The sequence below is a fragment of the Phaethon aethereus genome (genome assembly GCF_964289735.1).
Source record: "Phaethon aethereus genome assembly, chromosome: 1".
Taxonomy (NCBI): Eukaryota; Metazoa; Chordata; class Aves; order Phaethontiformes; family Phaethontidae; genus Phaethon; species Phaethon aethereus.
In genome coordinates this window covers 7,040,330-7,056,787 of record NC_138575.1, presented here as the reverse complement: position 1 = coordinate 7,056,787, position 16,458 = coordinate 7,040,330, and the positions used below count along the sequence as shown (strand labels likewise).

Sequence of the window (16,458 nt, the reverse complement as noted above, 5' to 3'; positions counted from 1 at the left end):
TGCCCTGTGTAGCAATCTGAGGTTCTCAGTTTGAAGAACAAGTTTATGAAGACACTAGAGGAAGGAGTTTTAGAAGCAGAAATTGATAATTAAGAGTAGAAGTGGTATCTGTAAGTCTGGCTAGGTACTGGCAAAGATTTAAAAATAACAAGGATTAGCTTTGGTTCTTTTTTAGTGTATGAATTTTGAGCCCTGAATAATGTGTTACTGGCTTGAGACAATCCTAAAACTGTGTCCAAGGCAAGAGACCAAGTCAAACATGGTTGAAAAAGTCCTTCGAAGATGGATACTGGCAATAGCAAATTGCATTAAGTTAAAAGCAGCTTAAGCAGATACAGACCAACTAATAGACCATGTTGTATTAGAAGCATGACAGGATGTTTTAATGTTCACTTCAAATCCATGCACTTCAGGAAGAATATAGACATGTATCTGCAGTAAAGAAAGTACTTGCTGCGTTTGGGGGAGAAGGTGTACATAGTTTACCCATTGGGAAGGCAGCAGTATAAGTGTTTGGAATGTCTTTCTAGAGATACAGTTCTTAAGCTGTGAAATACCACTGTGTCTTCTGTATCTATCTCCTTTCTTATCAAAGCACAGGCTTGCACTTGACAGGTCTTTCTCTTGAATCTATAGCCTCTTTTCTTAGTCTGTAGAGTTAATGTAGGAGCAGTTGTTGCATATGTGGGTATATTGTTGTACAATTTTGTTTCCACAAAATGCTGTTTCTGAAGTTCTTTGACTGTCATAGCATTTGTTGTAGTGGTGTAGTCACAAGAGGAAAGAGATGGACAAATTATCTGCAAGTTCTTGGCTCAGGCCTTTTGTTGCCGAGTGTATTTTATCTTGAAAGGTTTGAATATCTCAATTTTCTAAAGGTTTGCCAGCCGATGTGTTTTATTGCTAAATATATTCATTTCCATAATGAAGTATTTTTCCCCTGGAAATGATGTTCCGTTATTTTTAAAAGACGCTTTACTCACTGCTACTATTTTTTTTTTGTAGTTAAAAATTTTAGAAGTCAGGAAAAATTAGATAGCTTTCCCAGAGCTACTTTCTGTAACTGTCTGCTTTTAGTCTTAACGCATCACAAAGTGCGAAAAGAACTACTGATTGTTAGCTGTATTGCTGAAATGAGCTGGATGAATGCGAAGCATGACTTAACTGAAGTGTAGGACAAACCACAAACACTGTTTCTCAGTCACTGAGGCTTAAAGCCTCACAAGGTTTCAGTTAAGTTGTCTTTTCTTATGCATTTAGGAACCAGGAGAAGAGAGAGATGGCAAATAAGTTTGGAATATCCATTGGTTGAGATGTAAAATAGGCTAAATAGACTTCTGTTCTACAATCATCTTAATAGCTGCATCTTTTAATGTTGCCCTATAGAAACTATAGAGATTAATTTTGACTTAAATGGTATTATGCAAATTGGGTCATAGTCTTATGGTACCAGTTAGTCTGAACTACAGAAAAGATTATTCCCAAAGCAAGCTAATTAGGACCTTATGGTAAAAGTCTAAATAAATGTAAAGCTGATCTTATCAATGACTCTTATGGATAGAATTAAGGCCTGTTGATCTTTCCAGCATTTATTGGTCTTAATCTTTACTGCTGATGATGTATTATGTAATAAGATGCCAAACAGGCTGTATGTCTCCTGTTAAAAATGATATTGCGTTGTCCTGGTGTGGAAGAAAGTCATAGTTAAGAGGGGGGGGGGGGGGGGTTATTCCTTAATTTTCCCTTAATTACTTTTAAAGTAAAGTGTTACATAAGTGCCGCAAACTTAAGCAGCACTATGTGACTTATTCTATAGAAACATTTAATGATCACATTCTGGTTTTGTGGAACTACTGTCACGTTTTACAAATTATTTAAAGAATCTTCTTTTTTTATCAGGGCTGTGTTTATTCCTCTTAATTATTATTCTTGGCAAGTCTTTCAAATTCAATGTCCTTTTATGTAATTCAAAATATTAATGTAAAACTAACTTGGCTTTAGGATTGGTCTGTTGATAAATGGATTATTTGAATTGGATTATTTGAATTGGTGCTTTGGAAGGAAGATCAGCATTATCTTGATCTATTTCTGTAATGTAATCATGTTGAAATGTCAAATTCTTGTGTTATGCTGTTGTGGCCTTGTTAAAAGAAAATGTGAAGTTTTGGTATTAAAAGCCTTCTGATGTATTTTTAAACTTTTAACTTAGACAATTGTGTTAAATGGTCTTTTTAAGCTTTAGAGCAAGGTCACTTGTATTTATAAACATACAGATGTTAAGCTACATGGTGGCTTGTTTCTTGGGGTGACTTTTTACAGATGGAGTTGAAACTGGAAGAACATTGTACAGACAGAGGCTGTGACAAAGTAATTGCAGTTAGAATCAGACTCTGCTAATTCATTGTAACTATAGTGCGCTTCCAGGAAATTTAAAATGTTGGTTTTGAACTGTTTGAACAAGTACCAGGGCAGAGCAGTGTAGGTAGTAAAGGGAAGGAGGAGCTAAGCAGTTTCAGTATCTTACTACAATGCGATCATTTAACTGTCAGTCATGTTGAAATGCTTTCTGAATTGGGCTTTTCCTGCTGCTTAGGTTTTATTTGGTGACTTCTCTTTTTTTTGCATGCTGCTTTGCAAAAATTCATTCTGTTTCTTGCAATGCAAACTGGTATTACCAGGTTGGGGCTAGGGGCAAGGCTATTAACCAGAGAAGCACCTCCTAATTCTCACCAGATTTTCATTTGAAATGGGTCTGCCATATAATGTTACATGCAGAGAGGTTTTGTTACTTGTCAAGAAAAAAAACCCCAAACAAACGCTTTTACTGTTTTAACTTGAACATTTTAATGTTGTTTGTGATCCCTTTTTATCAAAGGAAAAACAGAAACCTAATCTTCAAATGTAGTGCTTTACCTTTGTAGTTCTTCATTTTAGCCTAATAAAATGAAGACCCAAAGTAGTTAATTAGCTTAAAGCACTTTAGACTGCGTATCTTGCTTTTTCCTTCTGAAATGTGTCAAGGTGGTTGTTATTGTCAGCAGTGTATTGCTATGGTCTCTTTCCTGCCTGTCCAGCTGACTTGATGCCTCCAGTGAAAAAGGATTGAAACACACTGTTGCTTAAAATGGTGATGACTTTTAATAGAGATTAAGACTAAGACCATCTGCCTAGAGTTAGAATACATGCTTGAGATTGCTCAAAAAAATGATAAATTACAGTGAATTTAAGACTTGGGCTAGTGCATATCATCTCTCCTGGGAAGAAACATTTTAATTGTAACCTATTATTTACAGGTATAATGTGCAACTTTTTATAACACGAAAATATACAAATTATGTAGTTTTAGGGGTTTTTAGGTTTTATTTGCAAGCCCTTCGGCCATTTTCTCTGTTATGCTTTACTTTGCCCTACTTAGTTTTTCAGTTTATAGTAAAACATGATAAATGTCATTCAGGCAGCAAAGATGTTTTCTCCTGATGCATCTAGAAATGGTGAAAAGTGTACAAAGGCAATATTATCATATATAATACAGTAAGGTTTTGGAACTTTATACTGTTTTTTTTTCCCCCCACATAAAACAATTTATGTACTCAATTGTTAAAAGTGCTGTGCATCTTCTAAGCACCTGTAGGTAAATTTGCTACTACTTGATAGAAATTTCCTATTTGGAAAAGAACGGTCTCAGGGAGTCAAAGGGGAGGCCATTTGTGTCATGGGAAAGGTTAAAAATGAAATGCTTCAGGGCTGCTGTCAGATTGAGACCATCCTGGCAACAGATGCATACAACCTAGGAGCAAAATTATGTTATTTGTTGGGTTACTATGTTACACAAAGCTACTCTTCCTCACTGAATTAGCAGCTGAAACTCAAGGTTAAGGAGCTGTTTGAGTACATTTACATTTCAGTTGAACTGAACCACTGCCTTATAAAAGAAACTTATTCAAGTTTAGTGGAAAGTCCACCAGCATGAAAAATTGTGCTGCTTTGCCAAGGATCAAAGAAGGTTTAAACTCTTTTCATTAGTTTACTGGACTAATATGCACTAGTATTTGCATGTGGTGATAAAACAGTACTTGCACGTTAGTTTTGTTTATCTGTTTGATGCGGTAAATTACTCTGTAGCCAACCTCTATTTAAACCAATGCATTTTCTTTTCCTGTTGAACCACCTTAGAGTGATTTAGAATAGATGGGATCATATGTACATAAAAAATTTAATGCAACTTACAGAATTACACACAATTTTTAGAATTATACATGTGTAGACATATAAAATATTTTATACTGGAATTAAGCTCATCCTCATCTCTAACTCTAGAAATCAGCAGCTTAGAACTACTACTTTTGTACTTGTATTGAATTTTTAGATCCAAGAAATTTTTAAAACCCACAAAATAAATCTTAAAGTACATATCAAAATTAAGTATGGAGAAGAGATTGTATTCTGTGAAGAAAATTAGCACAGTCCTCACAATTAAGCACAGTGATTACTGTTGATGTATTAACATTCAACTTATCTGATTTTTCCTGAAATAATCCTTTATGGTAGATACTGTTTTCCTTGCAGTCTATTCTGCTTGGGTAAGCAACAACAATGGAGCATGTAATAAGAAAAATGCCATTGCCTAAACCACTGAACATTCATGTGAAACCAGGAATATAAACTTTCTGGAGTTGCATATTGATGTAAAAATCAGATTGCCACTCTTACAATGATTCACTATGGTTATGTCAAGAAATCGGTATTTCAGCTACTTTAGTTAAATAAAATCATGTTTTTAGTAGAGTGGCTAATAATCTTATTAACCATTTATCTGAACAGTAACATTTAGACTTCAAGTTAAACTTCAAATACTTTTCTGAAACTTTTTTTTTTTCACCCCAGTTGAACCATTATAAAAATTGGGATTATAAAGAAAAATTACCTTGGAAACAGCAACACAGAGCCATCTGTATGCTTTGTCCTTTCTTGTCTGTACGCAAGCTTTTAACTTCCTTTTCTGCAAACTTTCATGTTTCTTTTATACCAGACTTAACTGTAAAAGCCTTTGGCTTGAAAATGTAGTATGTCAACATCTTTCACTGATTACTTGCATTTGTTTGCAGGAACAAATGATGAGAAAAAAACAAGCAATGCATCTAGATGCACGCTATGTTACAATGGTAGAAAATGCCTATTACTACTGTAATCCTCCTCCAGCTGAAAAAACTGTGAAGAAGAAACGTCCCCCTTTGCAGGAATATATTCGTAAGCTTCTCTACAAGGATCTGTCCAAGGTCACCACAGAGAAGGTAAATCCTTTTGAAATCTTTTATATAGATTTTACTGGAAGTGATGCAGTATTAACTTTCAAAGAGCTTGGGGAGGGTTATAATTTTTTTTTTAATTGCAAGGAAGAGGGATTGTGTTTCTATCCCTGATTAAGATAGTTTAATTTCTTTTATTGTAATGCATGGAAGCTCCAATCACAGACCTTCATTCTCCACAGTCATTAAGTGCTGAACAAATAGAGAATGAAATAAGAATCTTTGTACAAAATATCTAACATTCAGAGTAGAAGACTAAAGTTAAATACAGACTTTAAGAGCAAGGAAATTATGGAACAGGTTTGGACAGCTTGATTAATAGTTAGAGGACAGCAGTTGGGTTACATCTGTAAACTTTTCTGTAACTACTGCAGATCTGCAGGATGCTTGAAAAAGAGTGAGATTGCTTGCAGTTGCTTTCAGGGATTTCATCCCAGTGTGAGACAGAGGACATGATAGTGAATATCTTGATATTTTGCCTGCTAAAATGTTAAGCTTATCTTAAAACTTGGTTTAGGTCCTGAGACAGATGCGCAAGCTGCCTTGGCAGGATGCAGAAGTAAAAGACTATGTTATATGCTGTATGATCAACATCTGGAATGTGAAATATAATAGTATTCACTGCGTAGCCAACCTCTTAGCAGGGTTGGTCCTTTACCAGGAAGATGTCGGAATCCATGTTGTGGATGGAGTGCTAGAGGATATTCGACTGGGAATGGAGGTAAACAGCCAACGTTTTTATTAAGCTGTACTCTTCCACTTATGTTGAAAGGAAAACAATAAAATAATCATGCTTAAAGAAAAGAATCCTTGGATTCTGGATTTTTGTCTGACGACTTTGTTAGAAAAGTCTCAGTTGTTTGCTTTATGTAGGTATATTTGAATTTAAAAAATGAACTTCCCCCCAGAAAATGAACAAACTGTAAAAGTAGGACAGTTATTTTGGCCCCCTTATTATAGGAAGGGGATACAATTTATTCTAGCACAGTGTAGCCAGATTCATGAAACTTCAAGTAACTTCGGAGACTAGCCCGTATTTTCATAGGGGTTATAGTTAAAAGAATTCTCTGGGCAATGAAAAATCATCCTAGATTGAAGAGAGAGTTTGTTAAATGTATTTGAACTTTATAATAATTACTAGTTGACTAGCTTTCATAAATACCTTCAGTACTTTTAAATGTTTAATTTTGTGTAATGTACGTAACCATAAATAACCATCTTTTATTGTAATGAATTTGTTCAATTTAAATAAAAAAAAAAAGCCCCCAAACCCACAACCTTTAACAAAGATTCTATTGTATCTGCGTGATTAAGTGATTCTTTTTTTGTTGCTGTTGTTCTTTGATAAAGGTTAACCAACCAAAGTTTAACCAGCGGCGCATCAGCAGTGCCAAGTTTTTGGGGGAACTTTACAATTATCGAATGGTGGAATCAGCTGTAATATTTCGAACTCTGTATTCTTTCACATCATTTGGTGTGAACCCTGATGGCAGTCCTAGTCCCCTGGACCCTCCAGAGCATCTTTTCAGAATCAGACTAGTCTGTACAATCCTTGATACCTGTGGGCAGTATTTTGACAGAGGATCCAGCAAACGGAAACTTGATTGCTTCCTTGTATATTTTCAGGTATTGTAAACTAAATTTTGTATAGCTTTGTAGGTATCTTTAACAAGCGAATGTAGGTCAGTCTGTTACGTGTTTCTCTCGTTCTTCTCTAGCACTGTAATTTTTAGAATTCTGTCTGCCTGATAGCAGTTTTATTTAGAAGTGACATGTATGTTCAGTTATATGTAGATATTACTGTTCCAACAAACTTGCAGAACACTGAGGTAGCGGTTGATTCAGTGAAGGGTTTAGGTTCCCTCCTTTAGGGGGTTTTGGCAAGTGGAAAAATGGGCTGACAGAAACTTTGTGAATTCCAGCAAAGGTAAGTATCAAGTTTTCCGGTTGGGATGGAATAGCTCCATGCAACAATACAGCCTGGCACTGCCTATCTAGAAGGCAGCTTTGCAGGAGCAGAGCTGGGACTCCTGGGCTATATGAACATGACATTAAGTTCTGCACTGTTAGGGTGATGAAGGCCAAAAGCATATGATGTTGTATTGGCAAGGATGTAGCCAGTGTATTTGAGGAAAGTGATTTCTTTTTTACTATTTTTTTTTCTCACTTCTCTCCTGCTTGGCACTTACGAGGCCACATCTGGAGCGCTGTTTCCAGTTCAGGGCTCCCTGGCAGATGAGAGACATCAGCAAACTGGGCTGAGTCCAGAGGAGGGTCACCAAAATGATGAGGAAGCTTTCAGTTCTCACATTGTGGGTTTGCTCAGCTTGGGGAGGAGAATGCTAATTAGGTTGCTGTCCTTGGCTAATAGTGTTTGTAGAGGAGGAGTCAGATACTTACCAGGTGTGCACAGTGAAAGGATGAGAAGTAATGGTCACAAGTTGCAGCAAGGAAAGTTCTGATTCAGTAGATGTAAGGAGGGTGGGGGGAAGATTTCATAACGGCAGTGTTTAAACACTGAAATGGGTTCCTCTGAGCAAATGTGGAATTCCAGTCCATGGAATTCATGCTAAAACTCTTTGGACTTAATTTCTTTTTTCTTTCTGGTTCTCTCTTTAAATTGTACTAAAACAAGGATATTAAAAATTAAAGTGTTAACAACTTACTTCAAGCCTTCAGGATGCATATCCTGCATCTGTATCTGACATGTAAAATGATTTTTTTTGAAGTACAGCATGGTCCTATTTTTAAATCCAAAATAAACTTGTCAGTGAAGAAGGCATGCTTTTGTTACACCTTACAATTTCAACAAGTGTTCCTTTGACCATGTCACCTTTTAGATAAACATTGTTACTCATACTTCATTTTCAGATGCAATTTTTGCAACACCTTTTTTCTCAGATTCTGCTGTTAGGTTCACTTAAGATCAGCATTTATTTTTTACAGATTTATTGTGAAGGATGTATGCTAATTTGTTATAAAGCAAACTGGGTAAGTAAGTCACCATGCTTGCTGCAGTCTTAAAACTTTTTGTGACTTTTCCCCCTTTCTCCACATAATATGCCTTTGGGGGAAGTACTTTTGTTGAAGATATCTGGAAGGAATTGAAAGCTGGCTGAGATGTTGCTCATCTCTTATTGAAAGAATCTACCCTTAGAAGGCACTTTCTTTCCAGTACTTTTTTGCTTGGTCTTCATACTTTTAACAGTTGTTACACTAAAAGGAGCATATTCTTAATGTTTGTGATGGTATCCATGGTTACCAACAATGTTTAGTGACATCAGAATATCTAATAGTCATGTGAAATAAGAGAGTAGTGATATGAAATCTTTTGTACTTTCTACTGTACAAACAAGTCTAGGCATTACAAACTTCGTAAGTTAAATAGTTTATAAATGCCAGTGTGCATATAATTTATTCAAATATTTTTGTATTCTAGAGGTATGTTTGGTGGAAAAAAAGTCTGGATGTTTGGACAAAAGACCACCCATTTCCTATAGACATAGACTATATGATCAGTGATACACTGGAACTGCTGAGACCAAAGATAAAACTCTGCAATTCTCTGGAAGAAGCTATCAGACAGGTGCAAGACTTGGAACGAGAATTCTTAATAAAATTAGGTAAGAAAATGTGCAAGGGAAATGGGGTTGTCTTGACAGTTCCTGTATTTCTTAAAATTTTCTTTTGTGTATGAAAATGATAGGTAACTATTGCTGTCCTTATTATATGATCTTTTTATTCTCATGATAGAAATATTTTTGTAATTTCTCTGCGTTTTTGTGATCACTGTAGAGATTATATAGACTCTCCATAACTCTAAAGTGGTTGAGTGTTTAAAAGAAAAAGGTCAATATGAATACTATTAATACAGTAGTATTTGGAGAGAGGGAGTGTGTGTGTATATATATGAGTATATGGAGTACTATGGTGCAAATGATGAGGAAGCAAACTATGAATTCAATCAGAAAAATTTAGGAAGCACACTACTACAAAAAGCAAGGAGTACCTGTGCACTCAATTAGTGCAGCTTGTTGGTTGGTGAGCACTGATGAAAACCAGCTTTGTCATTTTGGTAGATTGGTTGCTTGCAGCTCTGTTCATTCCCCAGTTCTGGAGTTGACTAGAGCTGCTGTGTCAAAATAAGCATTAGTGTAAGACTACAAAAAAAGAACACATTTTGCTTTTAACACACTGTCAGGTACTTTGAATCTTACCCTTCCTTTGGAATAATTTTGAATGGGCTTTACATTTTGGTAGAGGCCAGAAGATTATTTCCTTTTCATCCTCTGTTAGAGCTTTGGTTGGATTATTAAAGGTTTTTTCTTAAACTGTATCTTTTGGCTGGGTTGTGTGCTACCTTGTAGTTCCTGCTAAGACTGCAGTGACATATATTTATAAATCTTGATGTGTTAAAAAAAAATTAATTTCAGTAGAAAAAGTTGGTCTTGCAGCACAGCTCAGTTGACAAAATATTGGTTAGCATGTATCTAAAACTGCTATCAACATGTTAACCTTTAAACCTTTTGTACATATCCGTTCTTGCTAGTTATTGGATACTACTGTGCTCATTTCTTATTAAATTGAGTTGTCTTCTAATCTTCCATTTTTATTTGAAGACAAGTTTGTTCATGAAAAGCTTTTATATGTAAATTTTACACTTTCTAACTGTTAATTGTAGCCTTAATAGCACTTCATCTAGTTAGACAAGTTCAATTTTTAATAATAGTCCTTTAATCCAGTGGGATCAGTATGTGTAATTGCCAGGTAAAATGTTGCAACTTATGTTTTGGGAGGAATTTGTATTTTAAATATGCTGTTCATTTAATTGACATGCCGTAAAGTTACCTATGTAGTAACTGAAATGCAGACAAAAATTTCCTTATGGCATGATCTAAACTTACTAGCTTTTATGCTCTCAAAATGATAACTGAGAAGTAATTTACAACTACTTACATAAACTGTAATATGTGTTTGAAAGGTACTTGGCACTTCCTTCCTACAAATCATAAGAACTTCTGTTCTCTGAATCACCACCACTATAAACAGTTGGATTCGGTGTGGTTAAGGGGGGATAGGTGGTCACTGAATATGAGCAAGTGTTGGAGACACTTTATTGTGTGTGTTTTGGCAGCAGTAAAGCCCATCCTTTAAAAAGGGTGTTGTGTTGTATGTCCCTGCCAACTGTGTTGCCTTTCTTGATACCGATATTTCTTTGCTTTGCTGTTAAATTAAACATGAGTATAGGGTGCGATAGTTCCCAGTCCTCCTATTAGGACTGTTTGAAGGTGATCTCAGGATGGTTGTCGTCTGCCTTTCTGATCTTTGTAGGTTATGATGATAGGTGCCAGCATATCTGAAGAAAACGAGTTGTTTGCTACTTTAACAAAAGCTCTAGTAAAACTGTCGTTCTTGATCAATTAGTCCCCATAGTTCCTCGGCCAATGGACAAAACCACCGAGAAGGTACCATGCTAAAGACGGTGACGTCCTTTGCTCTTTGTCAGTCTGCAGTGTAGGCAGAAGAGTGGGGTGTCTTGTTGCCTGCAGACCTTGAGTTGGGGACTGATTTGGTTCCTGTGCTGCGCTGGTGATTTTGTGCTGGTGGGAATATGGAGTGATTCAAAAGAAATGCTTGCATCATTACAGAGCAGCACGTATTTTGAAGAGCACAGTGTTTACAAATGGGGCGGGGGGTGGGGGAGAATGCTTTAAACCTCTGGAATATGAAGGAGGAAGTGTGTGTGTTCACACAGAACTGGAATCCCCTACCATACTACCATAACTACCGTACAACCATATATACCATTTATTTTATTTCTGAGCTTTGTGTAATTTAAGCATGGCTCTAAATTCTCTTCCTCCTAAAGCTGATCTTTGTGGTCTTATTTAAATTTTTGTAGAGATCTGGCTGCGTGTGTCTGCATATTGCACGTATTAAAGGTATCTGGAGGTGGAGGAAAAACAAAAATAGATCTCAGGTGCCCCAAACCACTTGTATATTGAGAATCTAGACTTCTGCTTAAGAATTGCGTACTTCTGCCTTTGGTCTTTTGCATACGGCAAAGAGCAAACAAGGAGTGCCGCAAGCACAGAACTGATGTGTTCATTTGCTGTCCAGAAGACTTTAAGATAGCGGCTGACCCGAAGTATGGTTGGTATAATGTCAAAACATAAATGACAAACTGCACAGTAACTGTATTGACCCATTAGTAAAAATCTTTGAAAAATTACTGGCTTAGATCTGCTGTGTTGCAGAAGGCTGGCATCAGTGTTGCTTTCTGCTAGCTCAAACCACGATCTTCTGGAGGATTAAGTGGCTTAGTAAATTAATGGAAAAAATTCAAAGGAATGTATAAGAACAATAGTGTATGCTGGAAGTTTGTTCTTTTTTGCATTTAATGATTTAATTTTTGCAATAGCTGTTCTCTAAAAACAGATCTTCATTTTCTCCTGAATCAGAACCATGCTCAATTCTCAAATATTTTGTCTGAAAACAATCCTGATTAAAAACTATAACTAAGACTAAATTGGGCACTGAAGCACTGGAAGAAGCTAAAACTTGTTTTTCACTACTGTGGGGATGGTATAGATGAGGGTATTGCATGGAAAGATACCTTATTGAAAGAAAGCAGAGGTTTAGGGAGCTATGCTTGATACCTTACACACAAACTAAAGTGTCTTGAGGGCTAGAGGTGGCAATCAAGTCAGTAAAGAAAACTGCAAGATGAGCTAAAACACAGTGAAAGAACTGTCAGTCCTGTCTGCAGGTAGGATGAGCACACTAGATAATACTTCTTTCGGAAATCAGTCTCTTCCAGACTTCATATAGGCTGTTATATCTTCATAGGTTCAAGTGTAGCCTCAGAGCATTAGCAAATAGTCAGAAAGATTTATTACAGGCTGAGAAAATCGTTTTTTCAAAACTATTGATTGACAGCAGTGTGAAGTATTGGAACTAAGACTCCAGAGGCTTGATGTCTTCTAAAAAACCAGCAGAACCCAGAACATCTGTAATTTAGGCCTCATATTTCAGTGCATGTTTCAGTAAGGTTGCATGTTTAGTTTGAGGATATTCTGAAGTAGTTTGCACAGTGCAGCTTCTTGATTGCTGTTCTGTGGGAGATTTTAAACATGCTCCACGTTTTCCTCCTTTTCTGATAGGGAAATTGTTACCCTTTATGAGTAAGGCAACTGTATATAGAAAATGTTTCATTCGGAAGTTGAATATGCATGAACCACTGGAAGTTTTAGTATTCAGTAACAATGGATTATTGAAGTGATCTATCACATGTAACTTGAGTGGTTATCTGTGTTCTAATGTTCTAATTCTGTTCTAGTACCTTGTTCTAATTATTTCTCTTTTTCCAAATTTGAGGAATTGTGAATGACAAAGATTCCAAAGATTCCATTACGGAAGGAGAGAACCTAGAAGAGGATGAAGAAGAGGAGGAAGGTGGAGCAGAGACAGAGGAACAATCTGGAAATGAAAGTGAAGTAAATGAGCCAGAAGAAGAGGTGAAGTTAATAATTTACCTTGCCTTGCATAAACAGAATGAGTAATCGATATTTTGATTACTCATTATCTTCTGAAACCTTTCTGTGTCACAGACGTAGCAGGTGAAATGTGGGTATGCACAACCCAGTCGGTACCCTGAGAGTATTTCCATCCCAGTTTTGTACATGTGGAAAGCTGAATACAGACTCTGAGGCTTATTCCAGAGAAATTATCACAGAAACTTGAACCTGACAACTTTGCTCAGGGTGTGTGCTGCTTCTCAGCAAAAAGATGCCGTTAGATTTTTGGCATGAAAACACTTTCAGATAATTTTTTTTAGCTGGTGTAGAAGCAAATGTATTGACTAGATGTCAAAGCAGTCATGTAGGAAAAATAACAGGTGTTCAGAGTATGTCTGTATAATATGAATAAATGAAAGATTTATGGAGCATAACAACCTTCCTTGTTTACTGTGCTGGTAATCTTTTGAAACAAAAATGGCGGAGCCAATAAAAAAATCAGATGTGTACATAGAAATTCTGATTTGTCACTATGACACAGTAAAGTTGACATGATGATGGTAGTGTTCTGGGAAAATGAGTTCATCAAGGAAATAAACACTTTTTGTCCTTATGCTTGGCTTGGTTGGTTTACTAGCAAGATTTCTTACCTCCAAGGCAGGTGCAGACTGGATATTAGGAAAAATTTCTTCACTGAGAGTGTGGTCAAACACTGGAGCAGGCTGCCCAGTGAGGTGTTGGAGTCACCATCCCTGGAGGTGTTCAAAAAATGTGTAGACGTGTCACTTCAGGACATGGTTTAGTGGGCATGGTGATGTCAAGTTGACGGTTGGATTTGATTATCTTAGAGGTCTTTTCCAACCTTTATGATTCTTCCAGGCTGTGCCTCTCAGCATTAAAATTCCTGAAATTTGGCTGGGTTTGTGCCTTTACCCACGAATTAATAATATTATTAGAGTCATAAATGGTTGGAGGGTTGGGGAAAGGACCTCTGGAGATGTTCTTGTCCAGCCTCCCTTGCTCAAAGCAGGGTCACTTACAGCAGGTTGCCTGAGGCAATGTCCAGTCAGGTTTGAATATCTCCAAGGAGAAAGGCTCCACAACCTCTTTGGGCAATCTGTTCTAGTGTTTATACACCACCACAGTAAAGAAGACTTTTTTTCTTACGTTTAAATTAAATCTTTCAACTTGGGCCCATTGCGTCCAGGTCTGTCACTGGGCGCCACTAAGAAGAGTCTGACTCGCTTATTTGCTCCCTCTCTTCAGGTATTTGTACACAATGAGAAGATCTCCCACCAGTTCCCCAGACTAAATGCTAACTCTCTCAGCTTCCCCTCCTATGACAGGTGCTCCAATCCCTTAATCATCTTCACAGCCTATTGCTGGACTTCCTGCAGTATGTCCATGTCTCTCTTGTACTGGAGAACCCAGCAGCACTCCAGATATCTTACCAGTGCTGAGTAGGCAGGCAGGATCACGTGCTTTGACTTGTTGACAACACCGTTTCCTAGTGCAGCCAGCTGGCTTTGCTGCAAGGGTGCATTGCTGGTTCTTGGTCAGTTTGTCTACCAGGACCCTGGGTCCTTCTCTGCTGAGCTGCTTTCCAGATGGGCAGCCTCCAGCCTGAGTGAATGAGGTTCTTGCTCCTCAGGTGCAGGACTTTGCATTTCACTTTGTTGAACTTTATGAGTTCTTGTCAGTGCATTCCTCCAGCTTGTTGAGTTCCCTTGGAGTGGCAGCACAGCCACCTCATATACCAGCTGCTACTCCCAGTTTTCTGCTGTACGTTTCTGAAAATGTCAAATAAAGTGAGTGAGTTCAGACTGAAACATTAAATACAGAATGTAAACAAATTTACTGAGACTCAACTGCAGTAAACAGTAGAGTTAGAGTACTGAGAGAGCTGGCGGAGGAGCTTGCCAAGCCACTCTTCATCATTTATCAGCAGTCCTGGTTAACAGGGGAGGTCCCAGAAGACTGGAGGCTTGCCAATGTGACACCCGTCTACAAGAAAGGCCAGAAGGAGGATCCTGGGAACTACAGGCCTGTCAGCCTGACCTCTGTATGGGGGAAGATTATGGAGCGGTTGGTCTTGAGAGTGCTCACAAGGCATCTGCAGGACAACCAGGGGATCAGGCCCAGCCAGCATGGGTTCATGAAGGGCAGGTCCTGCTTGACCAACCTGATCTCCTTCTATGACCAGGTGACCCGCCTAGTGGATGAAGGAAAGGCTGTGGATGTTGTCTACCTGGACTTTAGCAAAGCCTTTGACAGCGTCTCCCACAGCATTCTCCTGGAGAAACTGGCGGCTTGTGGCTTAGACAGGTTTACTCTTTGCTGGGTGAGGAACTGGCTGGATGGCCGAGCCCAGAGAGTTGTGGTGAACGGTGTTAAATCCGGCTGACGGCCGGTCACAAGTGGTGTTCCCAGGGCTCGGTTCTGGGGCCGGTCTTGTTCAATATCTTTATAGATGATCTGGATGAGGGAATCGAGTGCTCCCTCAGTAAGTTTGCAGATGACACCAAGTTGGGTGGGAGTGTTGATCTGCTGGAGGGTAGGAGGGCTCTGCAGAGGGATTTGGACAGGCTGGGTCGATGGGCAGAGGTCAACTGTATGAGGTTTAATAAGGCCAAGTGCTGGGTCCTGCAGTTCGGTCACAACAACCCCATGCAATGCTACAGGCTTGGGGAGGAGTGGCTGAAGAGCTGCCTGGTGGAAAAGCACCTGGGGGTGCTGGTTGACAGCTGGCTGAACATGAGCCAGCAGTGTGCCCAGGTGGCCAAGAAGGCCAACAGCATCCTGGCCTGTATCAGGAATAGTGTGGCCAGCAGGAGTAGGGAAGTGATCGTGCCCCTGTACTCGGCACTGGTGAGGCCGCACCTTGAATCCTGTGTTCAGTTTTGGGCCCCTCACTACAAGAAGGACGCTGAGGTGCTGGAGCGTGTCCAGAGAAGGGCAACGAAGCTGGTGAAGGGTCTGGAGCACAAGTCTTATGGGGAGCGGCTGAGGGAACTGGGGTTGTTTAGTCTGGAGAAGAGGAGGCTGAGGGGAGACCTTATTGCTCTCTACAACTACTTGAAAGGGGGTTGTGGCGATGAGGGTGTTGGCCTCTTCTCCCAAGTAACTAGTGATAGGACAAGAGGAAATGGCCTCAAGTTGCGCCAGGGGAGGTTTAGATTAGATATTAGGAAAAATTTCTTCACTGAGAGAGTGGTCAGGCATTGGAACAGGCTGCCCAGGGAGGTGGTGGAGTCGCCATCTCTGGAAGTGTTCAAAAAACGCGTGGATGTGGCACTTCAGGACATGGTTTAGGGGACATGGTGGTGCTGGATTAATGGTTGGACTTGATGATCTTGAAGATCCTTTCCAATCTAGTGATTCTGTGATTCTGTAAACAAGGTGTTTGGGTGGGGAGAGAGTAGGAAAGGTACAGAAAATATGTATGAGGAATCAAGTGCAAGTGGTCTTTTTTTGATTTAAAACAGTCAGAAGTTACTCTATTCTCAAATTTTAAAACTGAATATTTCAGGAGGGCTCTGACAATGAGGAAGAAGAAGGTGAAGAAGAGGAGGAAGAAAACACAGATTATCTTACAGACTCCAATAAAGAAAATGAAACCGATGAGGAGAATACAG

General features: G+C 38.6%; 1 protein-coding gene across 1 annotated transcript in view; it reads left to right on the top strand.

The window, feature by feature from the left end:
• UPF2 (UPF2 regulator of nonsense mediated mRNA decay) overlaps positions 1-16,458 on the top strand; it is a gene marked incomplete at its 3' end in the record, with an annotated part of 53,805 nt that overhangs the window by 26,570 nt on the left and 10,777 nt on the right. The window contains exons 11-16 of the mRNA XM_082014146.1: positions 5,106-5,291; positions 5,824-6,027; positions 6,657-6,932; positions 8,746-8,929; positions 12,684-12,823; positions 16,353-16,457. Coding sequence (XP_081870272.1) covers positions 5,106-5,291; positions 5,824-6,027; positions 6,657-6,932; positions 8,746-8,929; positions 12,684-12,823; positions 16,353-16,457 — 1,095 coding nt within the window. The remainder of the gene's footprint in view (positions 1-5,105; positions 5,292-5,823; positions 6,028-6,656; positions 6,933-8,745; positions 8,930-12,683; positions 12,824-16,352; position 16,458) is intronic.